The sequence below is a fragment of the Neofelis nebulosa genome, chromosome 15, assembly GCF_028018385.1.
Source record: "Neofelis nebulosa isolate mNeoNeb1 chromosome 15, mNeoNeb1.pri, whole genome shotgun sequence".
In the NCBI taxonomy this organism is placed as follows: domain Eukaryota; kingdom Metazoa; phylum Chordata; class Mammalia; order Carnivora; family Felidae; genus Neofelis; species Neofelis nebulosa.
Genome location: NC_080796.1, coordinates 46,097,926 through 46,123,581, shown reverse-complemented (window position 1 = coordinate 46,123,581; position 25,656 = coordinate 46,097,926). Strand labels below are relative to the sequence as shown.

The 25,656-nt window shown below is 37.5% G+C and overlaps 1 protein-coding gene and 1 long non-coding RNA gene across 9 annotated transcripts in view; one reads left to right on the top strand and one right to left on the bottom strand.

Annotated features, from left to right (window-relative positions):
* The window catches only part of CAMSAP2 (calmodulin regulated spectrin associated protein family member 2), a 116,876-nt gene that overhangs the window by 3,459 nt on the left and 87,761 nt on the right, over positions 1-25,656 (bottom strand). For 3 of the 8 annotated variants that reach the window (XM_058701628.1, XM_058701632.1, XM_058701636.1), the window contains 12 exons: positions 24,282-24,423; positions 23,832-23,971; positions 15,671-15,767; positions 13,565-13,658; positions 9,896-9,978; positions 8,984-9,053; positions 6,391-8,593; positions 4,974-5,110; positions 4,312-4,532; positions 3,083-3,182; positions 2,195-2,310; positions 247-365 (listed from right to left, as the gene is read on the bottom strand). In XM_058701628.1, coding sequence (XP_058557611.1) covers positions 247-365; positions 2,195-2,310; positions 3,083-3,182; positions 4,312-4,532; positions 4,974-5,110; positions 6,391-8,593; positions 8,984-9,053; positions 9,896-9,978; positions 13,565-13,658; positions 15,671-15,767; positions 23,832-23,971; positions 24,282-24,423 — 3,522 coding nt within the window. The remainder of the gene's footprint in view (positions 1-246; positions 366-2,194; positions 2,311-3,082; positions 3,183-4,311; positions 4,533-4,973; positions 5,111-6,390; positions 8,594-8,983; positions 9,054-9,895; positions 9,979-13,564; positions 13,659-15,670; positions 15,768-23,831; positions 23,972-24,281; positions 24,424-25,656) is intronic. The other 5 variants (XM_058701629.1, XM_058701634.1, XM_058701631.1 and 2 more) reach the window with 3 other exon arrangements.
* Positions 2,202-24,331, top strand: LOC131496237 (uncharacterized). The gene is made up of 2 exons (XR_009254392.1): positions 2,202-2,317; positions 23,377-24,331. It is a non-coding gene; the product is annotated as an uncharacterized LOC131496237 (long non-coding RNA).

Here is a 25,656-nt window from a genome sequence, read left to right as displayed (position 1 = left end):
TGGACAAAAAAAAGAATTTATAATTTTACATTATCATCCAAGTCTATCCCAATCTTAATGAAGCCTGCAGTCTTCTAGAAAAGTGAACTAATTCAATCTAAAATTAAAACGTAGTTACAGATCTTTTATATGCTGTTGAAATCCCAGCAGGGGATGAAGAGCATTTTCTCTTGGATTGATAGGAAAGATTCTTAATTACAATTTTACAGTTGTTGCCAAATTTAATTTTTATGCAAACATGCTTACCTCCAGTATTTTTTTCTTCTGACCTTCATTTACTTTTCCAGCCAAACAGCAATGAGCTAAAGCATTTTGTATTATGTGCTTATTGGATTTTGCACTGGGTTCTTTGTAGAGCTTTGGTCCTGTAGTAAGAATTTAGAAGCAAAATAAAAATACCATTCCTAAGTGAGAAATACTACGATGTTTAAATGATACAATTGTTTCTATACTGAGGAAACACTATAACAAGAAGTCAAATTCTGTGTTTGAAGGCCTCTCCTGACCGGCTGTATACTCCATTAGAAAAGTCTTATCCACACAGGGATGTATCTTGAGGATATTCCCAAAGCTGCTCTGGGACAGTAGTGCTGCAAATTAGACATCGCTAGGATTGTCACACTGTCTGCGTCACCTTTCTCAGATCTGATAAGGTTACTGGTGAACTTCAAGCAGAATGGATCCATGAACAAATACACCTTTTAAAAAGACAAGAAAAAGCTACATCTTTTTCTTCTTCCACATATATTAGTTTTTTAAGCATTTGCTTTCTTTAACCAATGATACTCCTTGGTCTGGAAAGCACAGAAGCACTTTTTGCCATTTTCCTGGAACATTCCTACTATGAAGGGAACTTTCTACTATGAAGTCTCCTCGCTTCATACTAACTAAACTCTATCCTGGAAGGCAGGGACTGCGCCTTACGCTCAGTAGTGAGCTGAGAAACCAGTTTTTTTTTTTTGGGGGGGGGGAATTAGCATTTACCTATTTCTGGGATATAAATTACTCCTACCATGGCTAATATCAAGCTGCCAGTGGTTTTACAGCTTGCATAATTCCTGAAAATTTAGCAGTTTAGCCCTACAGCAGGAGCTGGTCAGGCACATCACTGCTACTCTGTAGCTCTAAGTTTGGAACAGCATACCTGGTAAACATGATTGTTAAGTGAACCTAACATAGAAGCAGAGGGGAAAACCAAGGAAATACTGTCCAATTCCAAGTATTAAAGGCTGTCAAACTGGCCACAGGAGGAGGCTATTAAAAGCCACTGAATAGGGAGGGGGGGAGTAACAGAGTGAAGTACACATGGAAAGTTGGCAAGTTCTAGCCTCCTTAGACCTTCATGGGGCTTCCATTTCCAGTGGGTCACCAGCAGATGGAGGCACTCTCCACTGCCCCCTGCTCCACCCCTGCATGTCCTTCTGTGCCTTTAACACTTCAGATCTCAACGGCTGCTCACATTTCTTCTCGTTTTCCCTCCTGCTGCACTTCTTTAAAAGCATCTTACCTACATTCTGTTCTTCAACTTGCTTTTGCTTCAATAACGCCTACCCAAACAAAGGCTGGAAGAGGACCTGATAGAGATATGTGAGGCTGGATGATCTCTGGATCCAATGCATTCTTCTTATCTTTTAGAGCCCCTTAGTACTTTTTGTTTTTAGTAGGCTCTACGCCCAATTTGGGGCTCAAACTCACAACCCCTAGATCAAGAGTCACATGCTCTACCGACTGAGCCAGCCAGGTGCCCCACCCCCCCTTAATATGTTTTAAAGATGCACAACTCTAGATACCTGAAATCCCGATGTTAGAGAGGCCTTTGTGGATTCTAGCCTTTTCTTGGTACTTAGGACCTATGTATTGCTGAATAGAACCTCTCTCAAACTTCTTCAGACCCAAACCACAACACAGAAATGGCCAGCATTTTAAAGAAGTAGACGGATGAGGTGTAAATGTTATTGCTAATTTTGTTTAGAAATTGATCTCAATTCATCTGGGACAAGTCACTACCTCCCTAAGTGCAACTGTATCATTGAAACTGAACTCCCTGAAAGGGACCATCTGCACTCAGTGTTCTTGATCATACTTTCCCATGTCTAGACCAAGAGATGAGCCCATGAAACGGTAGTATAGCCTGTATTTATTCTCATGACTGTGTTAAATTAAAATGTCTCCCTAAAAATGGACAAACACTAACCTGTGTATTCTGTTCCAGAAGCCACTGAAGAAGTTGTTGATGCATTTTCCCAGTCCTTTTCCCCATTTCGACTGCCACAACGACTTGGAGACAAGAAGCCTTCTACAGACTCGGATCTAAATGGTAAATAAAATATTTTTTATGTCTCAAACAAAAGAAGAACATTTGGGGGCCAGAAGGGTATATGTGACAGTGCCAACCCAAATCACCCTGGAAGCTTACAAGTCAAAAGATGCTGTAACTGTCTTACTCATAGCTATACATCCAAGTGTCTGGACACAGCAGGCACTCCGTAAGTCCTTGCTGATGGAAAGGATGAGTGTTTTCCGTATGAAAATTGGCAGTTACTGGCTTAGGATGGTAATGCAAAGATTAAAACTCAACGCTGATGCCTGTCACTACAAACACTCTCTTTATATATGGGTATTATAGTATAACGTAGTAAGATATGACCTTTCATTTCTAATCTATATCCGACAGAGACAGTAATACAAAAGAGATCTTTCCTAAGTCAGGCAACCTACTTCGGAAATATTCTAAGGGGAAAAAACTATATTGCATGGGAAATAAACTAAAGAGGCTGGCACTTACATAAAACATGTACTATTTCTGCACACTGATTTTATCACAACCATATCAGCAATTACTGTTAATGTTTTACAGTTTATAAAAAGTACCTTATCAATGTCAGGAACTAAAATTCTAAAAGATAAAAAACAGTCAAATATGAATAGACCTCTTTATATGTAAATTTCTTTTAACGGAAACACAAATAGTCCCAGTCAGCAAAACTATAAAGATTTGTGCTATGATTCATTCATTATAAAATACAACATAACTGTGGGGAACATATTCTTTCTATGAAAAATGTTCACATTACGGATTTACCTTGGTGTCCTCTTGCCTGAATGCACACTCTCGTTATCACCTGTGTTCAGTGATGCCAAAGAAAGGCTAGAGACTGAAAAAACACGATAAATTCGTGATCCTGAATAAAAACAAAATTAGAAATTTAAAAGGAGCAGCTAGAAAAGAGTCTGTTCATTAGAGAACACCAGCATATGAAAATTGAGCTTCTATAGTTTTTTTTCTCTTTTAATCTAAACACATAATATGCTTGCATGCATATATACACAATTTATATTAAATTAGCACGCACACAATTAAAATTAGCAATGAACTGGGGCACCTGGGTGGCTCAGTCAGTTAAGCATCTGACTCTTGATTTCAGCTCAGGTCGTGATCTCCCAGTTTGTGAGATCGAGCCCTGCCTTGGGCTCTGAGCTGACCATGTGGAGCCTGCTTGGGATTCTCTCTCTGCCCAACCCTCCTGCTTATGTGCACATGCACTCTCTCTCAAAATAAATAAATAAACATTAAAAAATAAATAAAATTAGCAATAAATAAAATTAGCTTTTAAGAAATAACAGTAAAACTAACTGTTGTTAGGATTTATTCCACAAGGAAAGTGGTAATATACATTGATACTTTAATCATAAGAAAAAAGTTAACAAAAGAGGTCTCTTTAAACAGTCAATGTTATGTTGTTATTTTCCCTCAGTTTTAGAATCACTATGGGAATACTCTAAAATTCTCCACGGTGTTTAGTTTTAATGCAAATTTTTTTAAATGTCTATGCATGTTAAATTTTAAGAAAAGACACATCCTCTAAGTTTCAAAAATTATAGATTTGGACGTTTGACCATTTCTGTCTTAAAGGAGGGACTCATGAACTCTTGTTTTTATATTCCTTATTGTACTAGTGTGTTTCTACATATTTCCATGCACACAATGTTGATCCTTAAATGTACGAGTATAGAGAGGGTAGTTAATAATTCAGAGAGATTATATCTGAGGGCAGAGTTCCCTACTAGGTTAGTATTTAAATTGCATGTTTCAGCATTCACATGTGTTCTATTGAATATATGCATGCACACATAACACATCAAGTCATTAATGTGCTCATTTGCTTTGCTCATTTTGGTTTTCCAAATAAGGAGCATGCATCATCTCAAATAACGGATCCAATTTAGCATACCAAGGCACAGTTGAGTTAGTATGACAGAGCAGGCTGGTGTTTTTTTTATGAACAGACTCTTCATGGTAAGCTGTGTTACCTGGAGGACCTTTTATTGGTGTTTTGGGAGATTCGATATGGTCTCTGTGAATAGATTTGGGACGCTGTTTTTTTTGTTTTGCTATTTGAGGACGGGGTTTAATTACTGTATCCATGTCTTCCATCAGCTTCAGTTGTTTTCGCCTCATATATTCTTGTCTGATAAATTCCCTGCGTGCTCTCTCGTCTTCCTTCTTCTGGCGCTCTTCCTCAGTTTTACGCCTAAGAAACCAAATGGTTAAACTTCTTATTCTTCATACTAAAGAAACCAGACACTGGAGAGTATGTGGTGTGAGAAGGGAGAATTATTATATTTCAGCACCTTGGGAAAAAATGGTTTGGTTAAAATATGCTTGAGATCATTTAGAATGTTAAAATAAACATACCATTAGTAAATGACTGCTTTAAAAAAAATATGTTTGTGTGTAATAAAAAAAAATAAATAAAAATAAAAATAAAAAAAAAAAAAAAGAAGAAGCAGGCCCAAAAATGCAGTGCACTGCAAAAAAAAACAAAAAACAAAACCAGTGAAGTTATTTTAAACCAACGTTTCTGGAGAACTTTACTTTGAAATGCCTCAAACTGAGGATAAAAATGTACAAGCAACCAATACTTCAGGAAAAGAAAGCACCAGAAATCAGCATTAATTCAGTTGTCTATTACCTTGTCTCTTCTTTCTTATGCTCCATTTCCGCTTCCAGCTGCTGCTTCCGAAGCTGAGTCTCCTTCTCCCTCCGTAGTCGCTTCTCCAACAAAGCTGCCCGTTTCATTGCCATATCATTTTCTGCTTTTTGATCATCCTAAGTAGGAATTCATTGAAAAACATGAAATGTTGTAGGCACCTGTATTCTTATTTTCAATTGTGGTCACATTTATAACTGAAAATATGAACTATTCCTATTCCAACCCCACCATACATGGACACATTGCAGAAATTATGGAGGAAGAAATGAATTAAACTTACTTAATTACATGTTTTCAAAACCTATTAAATTCACAAAGAACAACCATAAAAAGGAAGTAAAGACAAGATTTTTTTGGACCCTAATAAATAACTTAAAAGTAGGGAGTTTCCCCTCAGTTTTTAAAATTGCATTAAAATTGGGGCGCCTGGCTGGCTCAGTCAGAAGGGCATGTGACTCTTGATCTCAGGGTAGTGAGTTTGAGCAGTCCCACGTTGGGCGTGATTACTTAAAAATCTTTAAAAAAAAAACTGCATTAAAATTTTGCTTAAAATATATACTCAACAAAGAAAACTCGAGTAAAAGCACCAAAAAATTACCTACACAGTTCTATCACATAAATGATGGAATGGAAATGAAGGTGTAGATGTGCTTGCCCGTTGGACACTAAAGCATTTCCTCCCCTCTGTGTTCCTTTCTCTCCAAGGAACAGAGGTAACAAGGGTCTCCAAAATTAGTAAACTGTATCCAATCATGTCTATAGTCGTATTCTACTAAAAAATAGTCATTTTACATGGTTAAGAGACAAAATATGACTCATGTTCAAATTTCTAAACATTAAAAGAGGCATAAAGGGCAATCACCGAGATCAACTTTAAAATAAGTTACAAATTTCCAATATTAAATAACCAAAAGTAGAATTAGCAGTTGTAATCACTTCAATATTCTTGGGTTCTTATTCCAGTAGGATTTGCTGTTTCAATTTAAAATCTTTTTTTTTTTTTTTTTTTTTTTAGATTTTTAAGAAACAAACATAAGGAAAGATGTTGAAAATTAAGAAAAAAACAAAACCTAAAATACGCTTACATACAATGCCAAGTTATGTGCTTTTCACAAACTGGCAATCTTTGAAGAAATCCAAATAGCTGAACATTTTTTAAAAGGCTTTTGTGAAAGTGAGCAAGAGAGGCAGTAGAGCAAGAACAGTGTATCTACACACGTCTGGTGGCTGTGGTGAAAGGAGGCCTGTTCGCTGTGCTTTAATGTTACTATGGTCCACCAAGGGGAGCACCAAAGTGTATTTCAGGGTTAATGGCAGCTTGTAACAAAAGGGGCTACAACTAAAAAAGCTACACCCATCTAATGATAATACCTAAAACTGGGAAGATTAGTATTACCTTAAAAAAGAACCCACAGCATACTTTCTGGTCATCATCAAATTGTTCCTTATCACTTTCTCCATCATATTTTTCAACGGATACATCAGTCTTTTCAGGAGGTTTCAGATCTGAGAGGGAAACTTCAATCAGATTAACATTTTTCGGAGCAGCAGGTGGGAAAACAGGTTTAGGAGGAGGCTCTGAGGGTTGGTTCAGCTGGTCCTCATTTGGTGTCAGACGTACTGTCTCTGTGATAGGCTGCGACAGGACTTCAGAAACTGTGGACTCAAGAGGCTTGATCTCCTTTTCTTCTGGGTTATGTACATGCTCTCCCAAAGTCCCTCTGGGTTCCAATTCCTCCTTTTTAACTTCTTCCTTAGGTTTGGATTCCTTTAACTGAGGTTCTCCATCATCCCCAAAACACACAAACGACCTAGTCTGAATAGGAACTTGACTTGGTGAAAACCTCCGTAACCGAGGAAGACTATCCACAGACCGAGGGGGCGTCAGTGTTCGATTCAAAGGTGTTATTTTTAATTCATTTGGCCTAGGAGTCCTTTGATTCTTAACAGAAAAAGATGTGCTCTTCCTGTTGGAAGACTGTGGAGATGGGTGGGTAGGACGGGGGGAGTCTGACGAAAAGGGTGCGATGGTTGACGACAGGCCCGCCTGCCTGGAGGGTTTAAAATCTCGAATCTGTTTTTGTGGAGAGGGTTGAGGAGGTGAAATCACCCAGGACTGTTGCTCCCTCATCTGCATTAACATCTCCTGCTGAAGGGACAAGCGCTGCATTTCTTGTTGTAGGAAATGCAGAGATGAATTTAACTTTTCAATGGACTTTGTATATTCTAAGATCTCTCCTTCGTTTAAAGTTTCCTCTGAGGGGCTTGCCAGGTTCCACTGCTTCTCTGGATCAACGGGTGTGGTTGGAGACTTTAGCCATTTGGCTTGAGGATTCTCCATGCTTTCTTTGATATCTGCCAGAGACTTACTCCTCTGTCCATTAGCCTTTTGCAAATCCTTTTCTTTTGCTCGATCAGTATATACTTTCTCATCTTCTGCACCGGCTGCTTCCTCTCGAAGAGGGGAAATCCCTTCCCCTTTCTTTTTCACAACAGTAAGAAATGCTGTCCTTCCCATTTTCTGCCTCTGTTTAGTAAAAGCGGCTTCCATTTTCTTCTTCTGGGCTTCTATAGCACGTCTCTTTTCTTCAAGTTTCATCCTGAGATGCACCATTTCAGAGGCCAACAGCTGGGTAGTGTCCCGTCCTTGTGGAAGGCCTGTTTCTTCTGGGATTTGTCCCCAAGCAACCACGTGAGGGATATTAAGTTCAGAGCCCTCTGGTGTAGTTTTCTGAGAACTGCTTCCGCTACTTTTCCCATCAGTATGGTTCAGTTTCCTGAATTTCTGTTCTGCAAAGCTGGTCATTTTAACTCCAGAACTAGAAGAAGCACTGCTCCCTGGCTGAGACTTGGTACTTACAGTACTTGGACAAGGACTCAAAGCTTCTCTGGGGTTGCAGGTTCGAATATCATAATCCTGAAGAAATTTAGAGGCATCGTCCATGTCAGAGTCTAAGCTTACAGTATAATCTCTCAAAGAAGAATCTTCATCCATAGTTTCAGGGATGTCTTCTGAAGGAACATGAATTCCAGTGTCTACTTCAGTATTGTCAGTTATGGGACTCAAGGCACCTTTTGTATCAGTTATGTTATCAGGACTAGACTGATTTAGCTTGATGTTTGAATTTAGGATACTCATTTCCTGGTTATGAAGAAAGAAGCCATTAGCAATCTGATCTGGCTGAGATGTATGGGGAGATTTTTCAGTATCATGAATTATTTGTAATGCTTCTTCAATGCTTGGTGTCTCAATCTGATTGCCAAACTCATCCAGAAGTACTCTGTTTTGTAAAGCTCCATTTGGAAGCTTATAATGAATATTCTCATTAGAATTTAGTTCATTTGTATTAAAGGGCATGTAAGATTTGAGGTCACTGTGAGAGTCTGTATTAAGTTCTTCTTCAATGCTTTCTGCTTCCTCTTCTCCATTTACTGGCTTGAAGGACAAATTTTTCCTAATATTTTTAGATACACGATTATTGTTCAGAGTAAGTCCTTCATTACTAATAGAACGAGTGATTCCTCGGTTTGGAGTGGATCTGTGTACAGTATTTTCTTTATCAAAAGAAATATCAAACGAAACTCCATGCACTGATGATCTAAAAAAAACATTGAAAGAGAAAATCCTTAAACACTCCCGGAAATGATTTGATAATCCTTTAATAATTATTTGAAATGATACTTTCTTTCTTTTCCCATTTCTCATAATCCTATTGTCCTCAAGGTAAGCATAGGGCTACCAGGCGACCTTTAACAAATTTAGCCCCATTTGCCTGTATTGCCCTTTTCAAAGTTAGGTACTAATTAAAAGTCTACTGCAACTTGGCTATCAACAACAGCTATCAACAGAATTAGCATTTCTTTCTCTTTTTTTAATTACTGAAGTATAGTTGACAATGTTACATTAGTTGCAGGTATACAATATAGCAATTCAAAAAACTGCACTTGTTGATAATGTGAATATACTAAAAATAATTCCCTCTGTTTACCTTTTCTCTTTGGGCCACGTCCCTATGAAACCATCAACATAGGACATAGATGAAGACCTTCTAATTCCTCCTTCAAATGCAAAAAAGAAAAAGTCATTGAAAGTATGTAAAAAATTTTAACTTACAGCAACTTAACAGATTTCAAATATTTGCAGATTAATAGCACTAAAAAGTAAGTAGTTATATATGGAGAAGCAGATATCATTTTATTAAGAAAAGCAAGTACATCCAAGGGATACAGGTGTGCTGTTTTGAAGGGATACATGCACCCCCATGTTTATAGCAGCACTATCAACAATAGCCAAAGTATGGAAAGAGTCCAAATGTCCATCGATGGATGAACGGATAAAGAAGATGTGGTATGTGTGTATACACACACACACACACACACACACACACACACATATATACACAATGGAGTATTGGCAATCAAAAAGAATGAAATCTTGCCATTTGCAACTACGTGGATGGAACTGGATGGTATTATGCTAAGTAAAATTAGTCAGAGAAAGACAAATATCATATGACTTCACTCATATGAGGACTTTAAGAGACAAAACAGATGAACATAAGGAAAGGGAAACAAAAATAATATAAAAACAGGGAGGGGGACAAAGCATAAGAGACTCATAAATATGGAGAACAAACTGAAGGTTACTGGAGGGGGTGTGGGAGGGGGGATGGGCTAAATGGGTAAGGGGCACTAAGGAATATACTCCTGAAATCATTGTTACAGTATATGCTAAGTAATTTGGATGTAAAAGAAAAAAAAAGAAAAGCAAGTACAGAGAAACAGATCAACCTATTTGTGTGTATGTAACACTTCAAAAAAAAAAAAAAAGACTGGATATTTTTATTTACATTTATTCTCAATCATTTCCCAGTTAACCAAGGCTTTTTCAAAAATATTACCTGAGGCTGAAGAATGAGCTTGGGGGTGTGAATGTCTAGAAGGCAAATGATGATGAGAGTGTGTAAATGCAGCTCCTTCCCCACTGCAATGTAAAATAAATTAAAAATGTTTTAACATGTTTTAGTTCTTTTATATAAACTTTCCATAAAATGGCTGAAATTAGAAACATTATCACCTCTGATTCTTTATCCTAAATTAAAAAAATTAAGAAAACCATATATTGTTTAAACCAAAAATAGCAGTGCATATATGTATCTATATTTTATGTCTTTTAGTCAAAGAGCCTGAAATATTTTCATACACACCTCAGTGTCCTTGTGAGGTGAAATATGGCATATTATTTTCATTTTACAAATAGAAAAACCGAGAAATGAAGAAGTTAAATGAAAGTCATCCATCAGTTTGAAATATCTTGGTCAAATTTAAATCTCTTGAAAATACAGGTGTAATAAAAACCCTTGCAAAAGATCCTGGAAGCCTCCCTGCTCACATACCTCTGTCTGTACATCTCTAACAATTACATCAAAATCAATATCGCGAGCTGCACCTTGAAGACTTCAATTCCTATAAAGATATGAAGCTTTCCTGTTATTTCTTCCTGTTTATTTCCACCCTATTCAAACTAACGCAGGGGATTAGGTAGTCTAGTTCTCCAATTAATAATGAAATTTGGCCTGAATTTTTCGCCCAGTTTCAAGTGTGTCGTAGCCTACCATGTAGTCAAGTGCACAAGTTAACCACCCCCAATGAGTTGAGAATAAATTGGAGAACAGGTTGTATGTAGTGACTCTGTAGATCCCTCAAATCACATTATCTTTTGGCTACTGTAAACTAAGAAGATGCACTAGTCAACCAAAAAGTTCAAAAGTAAACAACAATGAATGCTCAAATGAGCAAAAGCTCACTAAAGGCAACAACACCTGACGAACTTGCATGCCTTTGTTCTCTCCAAAGCAGATGTTTATCTGCTTCCCTGTGCCTTTCCTCCCTGAACTGCAGACCATATTTTCTCTCAGTTTTGTCTGTGATCGTTTGTTAGGGACTATCAGGGAATACTCAATTGCCCCCTGTCATGTTTGTTTGTTAACCCTGCCTCTAAAATCACCCAGTTTCTACGCTCCCTTACATCTATGATGGGAGGCTAATCCTGAATATACAAGTTAGTAATTAAAATATATTCACTCTCTTCTCCAAATAATGGCTAAAGCATTTTAAATTCCTATTGTTTCACTTCCACATCTGCATAGAGAATTTTTATCTGGTGTAACTGCTGAGCAACTTAGTAGCCAAGTGTGTGGAGTAGCTGCTACAAATGTCTTTTGCTCTTTCTGTCTTCCTTTGTTTTTTTTTCCCCCTCATAACTTCATTATTTAGAGGCAATCGTGTTTGTACATGTGACTGCATTATTCTCAGAAAGTGTCGAAACTTGACTCCTTCCTGAAAAGCGGTTTATTTTTATTTTTTTTAGAGAGACAGTGAGCGAGTGTACAGGCAGGGGAGAGGGGCAGAGTGAGTTGAGTGAGTGAATGAGAGAGAGAGAGAGAGAGAGAGAGAGAGAGAGAGAGAGAGAGAGAGAGAGAGAGAATCTTAAGCAACATGGGTTCTATGCCACGACTCTGGGATCATGACCTGAGCTGAAATCAAGAGTCAAACACTCAACCAACTGAGCCACCCAGGCGCCCCTCCTTCTGGAAAAATTCTACAATGGGAGAACTCCAGTGGACCACATGGAGACTTTCGGAAATGAGAGGATTACTAGGATCCTAGACTGACAGCTACACAGTATCTCTTCAAGGAAAAGAATTTAGATATCCATCTGTAGGAAAAATGAGTAAGGGTAGCCACTCAGCTAATCTGAGAAACAGAAAAGAGAATTTTCAAGAGGGCCTTAAGACATTTTCCAGGGTCAGAAATGTCCCTGGAAAAGTGTCCAACTCAGATTCCTAGAAATAATAATTATGGGGTAATTGAGTCTTGAAGTGGTAAGTTTTAGAGATTTTATTTTTTTAATGTTTATTATTTTTTTTGAGAGAGAGAGAGAGAGAGTAGGAAAGGGGCAGGGAGAGAGGAAGAGAGAGAGAGAGAGAGAGTGAGTGAATGAATCCCAAGCAGGCTTGGTGCCGTCAGCATGAAGCCTGACACGGGGCTCAAACTCACAAACCGTGAGATCATGACCTAAGCCGACCTCAGATGCTCAACTGACTGAGCCACCCAGGCACCCCGTAAAGATTTTAAAGATTTAATACTACAAGAGTTAGAACCTAGAATACTGAATGCCTTCTAAATTTTCAAACAAAGGAAATGTCACTATGTAACCAACCCAGAAAAACAATGAGGAAATTAACGCGTAGAAAAATGTTTCCCATGGGAAAAAACATAGAAAAGCTCCTAGATCAGCAATATCTTAACCTCTTTCTGGAAAATCTCAGGCATAGTTACAGAATAGAAAACTTAATGGGAGTAGTAAGACAATTCATAGTAGTAAATCAGAGGGTAAGGGAAGGAAAATGCTTTCTTAATTTGTAGGAAGTACTTCACAGACATCAGCCAGTTCAGAGGTAAGAAGCCCTCACAAAGGGATGAGGGTATTCTGAGGGTTCTGTCAAGGTCCCAGTTTCACACTCATTTACACCCACTTGAGAGAGTGTTAAGTGTGAGCAGTGGGTGACAGCTCAGTACAAGCTCATATTTTTACATTAAGCCAAGAATTCATAAAGTATTTTCAATGTCTTGCTCATCATTTTTAAAATGTATTTTAATGGATTTGCTTGAATTTCTAAAACACCACAAAATACATCGATTTAAAACTTTAAAAAATCAGATAAATTAGGGAGTCCAAAGTCAATATAAATGTTAGGTTCTGATAAATACACATAAAAAACTACTTATAGGATCTGCTGAAAAACATTTTTAAACAAACTAATGTCTTTACCACATGTTTGGGTCAGAAATCAGGATTATCCTGATAGTAATACAGTAAACATTTTATTGTGATCTTTGATTAGCTATAGTAACCAGCAAAGAAAACAAGAGAGAAAATTAATGTCAAAGATTTTTAAAAATCATTAAAAAGTTTTAAATACAAACAGAATTTTAAAATTTCCCCGAGGCCTAAAAGTTGCCTACATTTAAGCAGTTCTCAATTATAAACAAGTTCTACAGCGAAAGTATGGTTTTAAGCTGGTTATCTGAACTCAGAATGTATTCTCCCACTTTTCAGTGTGATTCATAAAAACCTATTTAAGAAACACCCATTTCTGGGGCGCCTGGGTGGCGCAGTCGGTTAAGCGTCCGACTTCAGCCAGGTCACGATCTCACGGCCTGTGAGTTCGAGCCCCGCGTCAGGCCCTGGGCTGATGGCTCGGAGCCTGGAGCCTGTTTCCGATTCTGTGTCTCCCTCTCTCTCTGTCCCTCCCCCGTTCATGCTCTGTCTCTCTCTGTCCCAAAAAATAAATAAAAAGCGTTGAAAAAAAAAAAAAAAAAAAAAAGAAACACCCATTTCTGTGTAAATTTCAATTACATTTAAGTTAAAACAGGCTATAATACCGTAAATTAATTAAAACTTATTTCAAAGTGCAACTGAAATTTTAAAAAGTAACAAAATTTTATTTTTATTTCATTAGCAAGTAGAATGGAAATAGTGAAAATAAAGTCACTCTGGAATCTACCTTGAAGTGAAGTCAGAACTACACGAACCGTCCACAATGTTTGTTTTGGCAGCATTCAAGACAGGAACTGAAGGCATATCGTTCACAGGTTCAGCTACAACGAAAGATAAAAGCCTCAAAATTATGTACTTAGCATGTTCCAACATTATTTCATGAATTAATCCCAATTTTTCTTTATTTAAAATTTTCTTCTTAAATAATTTTCAAAGGTAAATTTTAAAACTCTTCCTAAACTGTTCTGGCTTAAAAAAATTCACTTGATTAAGGCTAACTGATGGGGGTAGGGCAGGGAAGAGGCCTAACATAAAATAAATACAGATATTTAAAAAATAAATCTGAATGTCTAATTTTGCAGAAGCTCTTATAGAATCTGTTACATACAGTCATTTTTGTCCCTTTATGAAATAGCTGGTATTTTGGTAATCAGGAGACAGAATTTCACTGGTCAATAATTAAACCCATTGGTAGAGTTTACATTTTTGTAAATAACTCGGGGGAAGACTCCATTTACTTTTTGCCTTTGAAACCTAATGTAATAGCTGTTGAGTATTTTGAATAGTGGGCTTCACAGATAAAAAATCACAGAAAGCAGGGGCGCAGGCCTGGGTGGCTCAGTTGGTTGAGTATGACTTCGGTTCACTTTAATGTCATGATCTCACATTTCGTGAGTTCGAGCCCCACATTGGGCTCTGCACCAACTGCCTAAAGCCTGGAGCCGGCTTTGGATTCTGTGTCTCCCTCTCTCTCTCTGACCCTCCCCTGCTTGTGCGTGCTCTCTCAAAAATAAAAAAAAAACATTAAAAAAAAAATCACAGAAAGCAGTGTATGTGAAAATTCTATATTAATTGTAAAAAGTTGTACAAATATTGGTTATGATAATTACTAAAGACACCTGACTTCACTTCATGGCCTTAGGGAAGATCTCAGCTTATCTGTAGGTATTCTTTGATACAGGATGGCTTAATATTCAGAGTCTGCCTTAAGCAGCTTAGAGATGGAACAGATGAAATACTCTTTTTATTGCGTATTTCACAGAATTTTGCCTGAGATGGAAAGCTGGAAGCAAGCTCATTCTACTCACTAGAGTTACATGCCTCTCCTTTGACTACATCTTTTTTCCTTCTTCTTGATCTCCTTCTTTTAATTTTCTTAGAAGGGAGGAGACAGGGAAGAAAACAAGGTAATGGCGAGAAAAATACCAAAATCTGGAGCCAAGGAAAGCAGCTAGGTAGCTGGGATGCACAGTAATCATGTTTTGTGTTTGGCAGGACACCCACTGGCAGCAGAAAGAACTGGTCCCATAGTTATGCTGGAAGAAAGTTCTTTTTGTTTATTTGTTTTTTGTTTATGTATTTTTGAGAGACAGAGAGACGAGCACAAGCAGGGGGCAAGGGCAGAGAGAGAGAGGGAGACAGAATGTGAAGCAGGCTCTAGGCTCTGAGCTGTGAGCACAGAGCCTGACAGGGGGCTCGAATTCATGAATTGGAAGATCATGACCTGAACTGAAGTCAGACACCACCCAGGCATCCCTGGAAGAAAATTCTTTAGTGGAACTAAACTTATAATTTAGGATTCTTTTTTCCCAATAGAAATAAACCTCTGGTTTCATAATGGAAGCCAATGGAAAATCTGTTTGTTTAGAAAAATGATTTTTTTTGTTCTTTATTTCTAGGGATCTTTACAGTGACCCTCTTATTCCGTATTAGTTTCCTTATGTGCAATCAATACATCGTGATACTGTAATAATCATAAAACATACCAGGCTTTATATATAATATATATATAAACCTTTTTATGGTTTAATGGTAAATTCAAATTCTAGATTAAAACCAAGCCATCATTTAAGTGGATTCTAGGGAACAATATTAAAAATTCAGAATCTAACGGGGAATAAAAGCTAGAGGTGGCGATAAAAGATACAACAAGAAGTAGGCAAACAGCTGAAGTTAAAAGTTCCACCACACAAGGCTTCAAATTCAGAGCCGTTCTCTCCTAAATCACCTGTATCTCAGAGAATTTAGCTGTTTTATAACAATAATAGGATTCTCTCAAATAGAATAACCAGGTGAGGTTATATAAACTTTGTTTGTTTACAGCAACACTTACTACCTCCTTGTGGACGAACAACACGAGGCTGAACAAATGATGGCTTCACAACTTCAAACCACCAGAAGAGTTCTGCCATGAACACCAAATAATTACTCTACATAAGAGAGTTAAGAAAATCAGAAAAAAAATAAGTAAAACTTGACCAAGAAAGTAACGATAAATATAATTTATTCTGTTTTACTTATTAAAACACAGGTTTAAATCTCATTCATCATTGGACTATATTTACTCTAGGTTATTAAATCTGGGACAGAGTATTAACACTTTTAGGTAAAATTTATCACAGCTATTCAAAACCTCTTTGCTGCTTTTCTCTATATTTCCAGGATTGCAGTCCAATTTATGTGGCAGGCATTGATACCTCTGTGTAGAACTTTTAATATGTAAGATACTCTTCATCCAAAGTCGGTAAAAAGAAAAACAGCCTTTGACACCAAAGAGGGTCTATCATTTAAAAAAAAAAAAAAAAAAAAAAATTAAGCTCTTTCCAGATCCCTAGAAATTTCTCCAAACCTTCATCAGGTATCTATTGGCTTGATGATGCTAAACTCAACAGTAATTCAGGTACTAAATAACAAAAAGATTCTAGATTGTTAAAATTATTCATTTTGAAATACATTATTTATATAATATATCTACCTAACTTTGAAAAGGTAATAGTAAGTTAACAAGGTCATTTGCCTCTTATGATTTATATTTGAAAACGTGAATAATTTTTAAAATAGCTTAAAATTATAAGAAATACAAGAAAAGACTAAGAGGGTCCTCAAAAGCACATTTCTACTACAAGCTTATATTTTAAGATGTATATATCCTGAAAGCTATAAACCATGAAAAGTTATTTTAATTGTAGGCATCTGGCAAGTTTAAAATATAGCACTATACAAAATCTGTTTTTATAATACTTAAAATAGTATGCCTTTAAATTGTGGGTATTTGGCATCTTATTGTTACTACTGATTAATATTTAATGAGATCTTATTTCATATTAAATTTCAGTTTTCAAAATTATCATTGGAAATATCAGTGTTTTCCAATGCCTTGCCCTTCTCCTACCTGTTAATTATGAATAATCCTCAGAGTTCTATATACTGTCATTTAGAGTTCATCCATTCTCTGTTTTCTCATATTTAAGCTGGTGACTTTCAAATATTCATCTCTTACCTGACAGTTCCAGAAGGCTACTATGTGTGTAGGAAGTGAGAGAAAGAGAAGAGTCAAGGGTGACTTAGGTTTTTGTCTTCAGTAACTTATAGTTTCCCATTTAATGAAATGGGAAAGATTGGGATAAATAGGTAGTGGAAGGAATTGTGAGTTAATACTCTTAGATGTTCATTAGACATTTAAGTGGTCTTGTCAGATAGGTGGTTGAATGCACCTATCAGGCATGATTGGTGAAGAGAATTTGGTAAGTTTCCTACTTTCAGCATTTGCTTTGAACTATAAATTCCCAGAATATTCAAACATATACAATATATACTATTTTAAGCAGTCATTAAAATTTGATATTTTTAGAAAGGAAATGAGAATGCTCATAATCCCTAAGGCTATGAGTTGGATCCCATCCCTGCTTACCGCCTCAGAAACTTTACATTCTTAATTATATTTCTTATTCTTCCCCTCAACTGAATCCTTCCTACTTGGCTTTTAAACATGCTCAAATCTCCCACATGAAAAACAAAAGAAAACCTTCACTCAGTAACTCCCCATTCTCCGGTTTTTCCTTACTCCCACCTTCTTACCTCTTCACACACTTCTCTATGGTAGGCCTGTGCTAACGATCTCCTTTCATCCTTCCTGCTCCCTAATCCACTCCAGTCTGGCCTTCAGGTGCATCATTCCTCCAAAACAGCATTTGCTCAAGTCACCAATGATTTACATATGTTGCTAAATCAAACAGATTTTTCAGTCTTCATCTTACTTGACCTCTCAGCAGCATCTGATATTCCTGATGTCTCCCCTCTTTGTAAACTGCCATCCACGCCCGTCAGCTACCAAATAACTCCCATCTGTACTTACATATGCAGTGGTCTACAGAGCATTCTCTTGGATATTCCAAAAGCACCTCAAATATCCAGAACTGAACTAGTGATCTTCCCCACAAATCTGACCTTATTTCAGTCTTATCTCACTGAATGGCATCACTATCCCAGTATGCAAGCCAGAAATCTAGGAGTCCTCCTTGATTCCTCCTTCTTTCTCCCTCCACATATCCAGTTCATCACCAAAGCCTGCAAATTTTGCATATCCTAAATATTTTTGGAATCCACCTACTCCTCTCCATATTCATAATTACTCTGATTCAAACTGTTTCCACTTCTTGTTTAGAATATACTAGCTTTCTGACTATTAAGCCAAACAAACTTTTCAAAGTATAACACCCCTTCCTCTACTTCCACTGCTCTTGGGAAACTGGTTATGGGCTTTAAGAAGGTACTTGATTGGGTCCCTTTTTGATTTCTCCAGCTTCATCTAATACCGTATTTTCCAGGGTTCCTCAGACTATCAGACTATAAAGTCTAGAAGGACAAAGCTCGTGTTCATCATTACATCTTCAGTTCAGTGCCTGGGGGGCGCCTGGGGGCTCAGCTAGTTGGGCTTAGGACTCTTGATTTTGGCTCAGGTCATGATCTCATGGTTGTGAGATGGAGCCCCACATCAGGCTTCACTCTGAGCATGAAGCCTGCTCGGGATTCTCTCCATGCCCTTCCCCTGATCATGTGCTCTCTCTCCCCAAAACAAAACAAGACAAAACAAAACAAAACAAAACAAAACAAAACAAAACAAAACAAAACAAATAAAAACCAATAAACAAACAAAACCAGTGCCTGGTACATAATAGATGGCCAATAAATATTTATTGAATGAATAAATATATAACAAAAGGTCACCTGGCAAAATACCAAACTGTTGACAGGCAATATCTCTGGGAATAAGATCACCATGATCTACAGTTTTTCTTTACACTTATCTCCACAGGGTATTTTCTAAAGCCAAAGTACAAAATTATATTTAAAGTCTTGGTCCTAGGTTCCACTCTACTAGTGTATAGTTAACTGAAAGCTGTCTAGATCTTTTGGAAAAACACTAAGTGTTCAACTAAATTGTCAATTGATAAGAAATTAATATTTTAAGGACTCTGGTGTTCAGTATCACTAGACATGGGAGAAATGCAAATCAAAGCCACAAGGAGATAAATACCTCACACTTGTTAGAATGGCTATCATCAAAAAGATAAGAATAATCTTATCTTGGCAAGGATGTGTTGGCAAGGATGTGGAGGAAAGGGAACCCTTGTACATTGTTGGTGGGAATGTAAACTGGTAGAGCCACTATGGGATGCAGTGTGGCAATTCCTCAAAAAATTAAAAACAGAACTACCATATGGGTCTAGCAATTCTACTTTTGAGTATTTATCTGAAGAAACGGAAACCAGGATCTTGAAGAGAAAATCTGTATTCCTGTGTTCATTGCAGCATTATTCACAATAGCCAAGATACATACATATATATATATATGGAAACAGCCTAAATGTCTGTCAATATCAGATCAACAGGTAGAGAGAATGTGATGCATATATACAGTGGGATATTATTCAGCCATGAGAAAGAAGGAAATCCTGCCATTTGCAACAACACTGGTGTACTGTGAGGGCATTATGCTAAGTAAATAAGTCAGACAAAGAAAGACAAATTCTGTATGATTTCACTTATCTGTAGAATCTAAAAAACCTGAACTCAGAAACAGAGAGTAGAGTGGTATTTACCAGGGACTGCGTGGTTGGGGAAATGGGGAAATTTTGGTCAAAGGGTAAAAACTTCCAACTCTAAGTGAATAACTGGGAATCTAATGATTATAGTTAATGATACTATATTGTATACTCAAAAGTTGCTGAAAGAGTAGATCACCACAAAAAAGAAATGGTAATTATGTTACGTGGTGGAGGTGTTAACTAATCTTCAGCGGTAATCATTTTGCACACTTTAAACTTATACAATATTGTATGTCAATTATATTCAATAAAGCTCAGGGGAAAAAATACTTTGGTATTTTTTTTGGAAGATACCATGTTTGACCACAAGATGTCAGCATAGTAAGAGACAGTTTTCCCAGTAACTAAAGCTTAAAAAAAATCATTTCTTTCTGGATTTATGATAATTAAACAGCAATAAATCTGTTACCATATTCCAGGCATGATACCAAATTAATTTCACTTAAAAGCTTTTCTTTCCTTTTAGTTAAGACAGACAACTGTAGGGGCGCCTGGGTGGCTCAGTTGGTTAAGCGGCCGACTTTGGCTCGGGTCATGATCTCACGGCCCGTGAGTTCGAGCCCCGCGTCGGGCTCTGTGCTGACAGCTCAGAGCCTGGAGCCTGTTTCAGATTCTGTGTTTCCCTCTCCCTGACCCTCTCCCGTTCATGCTCTGTCTCTCTCTGTCTCAAAAGTAAAATAAACGTTAAAAAAAAATTAAAAAAAAAAAGACAGACAACTGTATATTAACATTCTTAAACAATGTAAACAATGCTAAAAAATTAAGATACAAAAAACACAGAATTTAAAGTATGCTTTAACTACTTTCCCCTAAATTCTTTTTTTTTTAATTTTTTTTTTTCAACGTTTTTTATTTATTTTTGGGACAGAGAGAGACAGAGCATGAACGGGGGAGGGGCAGAGAGAGAGGGAGACACAGAATCGGAAACAGGCTCCAGGCTCCGAGCCATCAGCCCAGAGCCTGACGTGGGGCTCGAACCCACGGACTGCGAGATCGTGACCTGGCCGAAGTCGGACGCCCAACCGACTGCGCCACCCAGGCGCCCCTCCCCTAAATTCTAATCACACTCAGAAGAAATCACTGTTAACAGTTTTGTGTTTATCTTTCTAATTGACCTTTTTCCATGCATTGATTTGCATACAAATACAAAAAAAATTGTTTTTAATATATAAATTACATCATACTATGTTTGGTACTTTAATAACATCTTGGAGGGCTTTCTGAATCAATAAAAAATACCTACACCTCCTTCCTTTCAACCAGCTCAGCTATATGACAAAATATTTTAATTATGTCCTTCCTAAGATGAATTGTTTCTAACTATTCACCATAAACAATCCTCATACATGACTTCTGTGCATTTCAAATTTGATTAGACAATGGCACACTGGTGTCTAAAAGGACCATACCAGTTTATACATCCACCAAGAGGGGAAGAGAGTGCTCACTCCCTTTATTCTCATAAACACTTGTTATTAAAGTTAACCAAGTAACAAGGTGCCCAGTATCACAGACCAAGCAATCCCTTAAAGGTTTGAAGTCTTCAAATATTCAATGGAAGTCAAAGTTGTGATTCTAATAATTTAGCAAAGAATACGGAAAGTGACCAAAGCCTTCTCTGCAGTTACTTTTTTTTTTTTTTAAGCCCCTTTATTTTACCCATCCTTCCACCTGCCTTCCCTCTGGCAACCACTAGTTTGTTCTCTGTATCTAAGAGTCTGGGGGTTTTTTGTCTCTTTTTTTCTTCGTTCATTTGTTTTGTTTCTTAACTTCCACATATGAGTGAGGCCATACGGTACCTGTCTTTCTCTTTTTTATTTCATTTAGCACTATACCCTCTGGGTCTATCCATGTTGTTGCACATGGCAAGATCTCATTAATTTTTATGGCTGAGTAACGTGTGTGTGTGTATGTGTGTGTGTGTGTGTGTGTGTGTACACACCTCATCTTTATCCATTCGTCTATCGACAGACATTTGGGCTGCTTCCATATCTTGGCTATTGTAAATAATGCTGCAATAAATATAAGGTGCATATTTCTTTTTGTATTAGGGTTTTCATTTTCTTTTTTAACAATTTTTTTTAAGACAGAGAGAGACAGAGCGTGAGTGGGGATGGGGCAGAGAGGGAGGGAGACACAGAATCCGAAGCAGGCTCCAGGCTCTGAGCTGTCAGCACAGAGCCCGACACGGGGCTCGAACTCACGAACTGTGAGATCATGACCTGAGCTGAAGTTGGACGCTCAACCGACTGAGCCACCCAGGTGCCCCTTAACAATTTTTTTTTTAATGTTTATTTTCGAGAGACAGAGAGAGACAGAACATGAGCTGGGGAGGGGCAGAGAGAGGGGGAGACACAGAATCTGAAGCAGACTCCAGGCTCTGGGCTGTCAGCACAGAGCCTGATGTGGGGCTCAAACCCATGAACCGTGAGATAATGACCTGAGCCGAAGTCGGATGCTCAACCGACTGAGCCACCCAGGCGCCCCAGAGTGTTTTCATTTTCTTTGGGTAAATACCCAGTAGTGGAATTACTGAATCGTATGGTAGATCTATTGTTTGAGGAACCTCTATACTGTTTTCCACTGTGGCTGCAATTTGCATTCCCACCGACAGTGCACAAGGGTTCCATTTCCTCCACATTCTCTCCAACACTTATTTCTTGTCTTTTTGATTCTAGCCAGGTATATCTGTCAGTTATATATTTTAAATATGCCTGATGTAAGAAAATGTCTTTATATCTGGATCATGCCCAAGTTGATTTAAACATCAGGGCTACATGTTATGTGTCGGCAGTCCAAGGTAAACAACTTAAACAAATGTACTTGATCTTATGTCACCATGTATTTAATGAGATGATTTCTTTTCTTTGTGATTACAGAGGTAGTATTTAAATTTTTTAACAGACAAGTTTAAGAAAAGGCATTAACAAAATATATATGGAAATAGTTATTCCCCAACTTCCATTTTGATCAAGATAAATTAACATTTTTATTCTGATGCATCAGATAGTGGGGAGTGGGCACTACTTTTGGTCAATACAAACAGTGGCTTATTTTGGAAATGCCTTTACCATTGGCTCTATCTTCTACCTGTGGTGATCCAGAAATGAGTGAAAGAAAAAATAGGTATCAGAGAATAAGAATTTAAAGGGGCGCCTGGGTGGCGCAGTCGGTTAAGCGTCCGACTTCAGCCAGGTCACGATCTCGCGGTCCGTGAGTTCGAGCCCCGTGTCGGGCTCTGGGCTGATGGCTCGGAGCCTGGAGCCTGTTTCCGATTCTGTGTCTCCCTCTCTCTCTGCCCCTCCCCCGTTCATGCCCTGTCTCTCTCTGTCTCAAAAATAAATAAAACATTAAAAAAAAAAAAATTTAAAGAACCCCAAGGCACTAATCTTATGGTAAGAGGGGTCCATTAGCAGTTTCTGTTAAGGCTGACACTGTGATTGGAATGATAAAAAAGCTGTTCCTCTCAGCCAGACTTAAAAAAATCTATTATCAGATGATTTATTCCTAAAATCCTGAAACAGAAGTGGTCAATTTAGGTCTATAAAAGACATAAAAGAACTTTGTAGCTATGGGTGCTGGGAATAATGAGGTATTGTGTCACATCATGAAATTCTGGGACAAGTGGCTGCTTTTTAACTCACTCAGAAGCAGTTATGCCTGACACACATCTCTCTTCACTACTACAAAGCAAGTTCCACCGGAACAGGGATCTTTGTTTTGTCCACTTAATTATCCCAAGCACCCAGAATACTACTAGGTGCTCACTAAATAGTTCTTGAAAGAATGGCCGTGCGCAGTGGCCTAAGACTCACAGGCAGTGTGTGTATGATATTCTGAAGCAAAGCACACACTCATGAAATTGAAGTCCTTTTTAAAAGGTTCATTTCCAGACTATTTTCACATTTCCTTCCCTTCTTTCTTTCCCTAGGTTTTGTCTCAAGTCCTGGGACCTGAACGATTCCTTCTTCTGGACATATTCCATGGTCCTGTTGAGCGGTGAAAGTGACCAGAACCTCCTTTATGCTCCCTCCTTTATGCTGTATTAGCATCTACCTAAGACTCAGAAACATGTAGTGGCTTATCCTCCGTTGTGCTAACATTAGGGCAATAGATCAATTTTGTACTATAACTTTAAGTTTAGCTTTATATTGTAAAAGAAACCTATAGCTAACAGTGTATTTAAACACACACACACACACACACACACACACACACACACACACACAGAGACATAAAATAAGCAGAAAAATAAAACTTTTTTCAAAAGCTCTTTTGACTAGTATTACAGTTAATTTCTAACCTTACTATGCCATTTATATATCTAGTTATATTTTTTTCCAAAAACTTAAAGCAAAACACCCAAAAAACCCAAGAACAAATTACCTTTATGGATGAAGCAGCATACAGCATGTCTTCCAGGGTAAAATGGCAACACTGGTTCAAATATTCTTGGCAAAATTCTTGAATCAGCTGCAGATTATACAGGCTATCGGCCAAAGACATGGTTTCTTTCAAACAAATATCTTCAAATAGGAAAAGAGCAAGGTGATGACTTGGGGCTAATTTGATAATATACATTTCATATTCATTTTGTAACTAGTGGCTTAGAACAAACACCCAATTACGTGGAATCTGGTTTACAGACTCATACAAACATAGTGGTCACTCCACAAAAAGACTTAGCACTACCACACCTACTCAACTATCTTCCTCAGGATGATACGTAAGAAGGTTCTTTAAAGAGCCTTCATTACTTACTAAATACTGCTACTGTTGTCTTAATACCTGTTACCATCTTTCTGTAGTCCAGCAATATTTCACTGGAACACTTACCCTCTAATCTGACCACACCGGGACAATAAAAATGAATAAGAGCAGCTAAAGCACAGCCATCTGTACCATCTTTCAACAAATTTTCTACCAATGGAATGCAAGGCAATTGCTTGAGCAATGTTTGCTCCTTCCTATAACGAGCCTACAATAAAAAAAAAAAAAAAAAGAGAGAGAGATGAAAATAAGTAACTAGCAGCCAACATACAGGAAAAAAAACCAGTATTGTAGATTATATCAGTAATACAAATCAAGAGAAATAAAAACTACTCACCAACATCCTTCTTTTCTAAATAATACCAAATATTACCAAAGTAAAATACAGAGCAACAGCATTATAGTTCCAAAGTACTTAATATAACATGATATTGCCAATTTATATGAAATGACATTTAGCCTAAACATTTAAATATAAAAGCATCACAATATAGATTCTGAACACTTTGTATCCAAATTGTCAGTTCTGTCCTTTTGCAGATAATAAAATGCATTTATTTTAATGCTAGAATTTAGACCACAAGTTATTTTATGGGAAGAGCAAGAGTGCCACTTGAGCAGAATTGTAAGAATTTTCAAAATTGGGGAGCAGGTCTAAGAATATGATACTATTCCTACAGGAAATTTGGCAATAAGAAATATCACTTTGAGGAACTGGAATATCACCAAGATATTCTGGCTTGGTATCTGAATGTTAAGATAACATAAATGAAGTGTAGTAACTGTGGAACTGAAAAAACCCTCCCAAGTGAGGTTTTCTTCAAGGACAGAGCAAATGTAAGGATTTCTGTTCCCCCTCAGAAAAACAGAAGAAATCTTTGTTTTCCAAAGACTGCCTGGTGTGACCAGACACAACTTTACAAGAGTTTTCTAAAAACCGAGATGTGCTGGAGAACTCAGTGGTGACAAGAACAAGCCCTTGAGTCAGATGACCTAGGTTCAGATCCTGTTTCTGACATTTACTGGCTCTGTGATCTTGGACAAATCATTTAAACTCTCATTTCTCAGTTTCCCCATAGGTAAAATGGGGATAATAATAGTACCTATTTCACAGGATCACTGAAGGATGAAGTAAGGTGACGCCCGTAAAGTGCCATGCACACTGCTGGGCACATAGCCAGCAACAACTAAAGGCTGGCCTGCTACTAGCTATTAGCTCTCCTAAAGCCAAGAGAATAATGCTGATGACTTAAGGAAGATGCATACCGAAGTGCTTTATTAGGAAACGTATGATTATATTGGTTACTGACATTTTAAGTTTTTTAAAAAGTAACCAAAACTAATTTTTCTTCTAACTCCATCTGAACTGGTCATCTCTACATTTTATAATTCAAATATAATTCTGAAATAAAATACTTTTGTGAGACTAAGAACAGAAAAA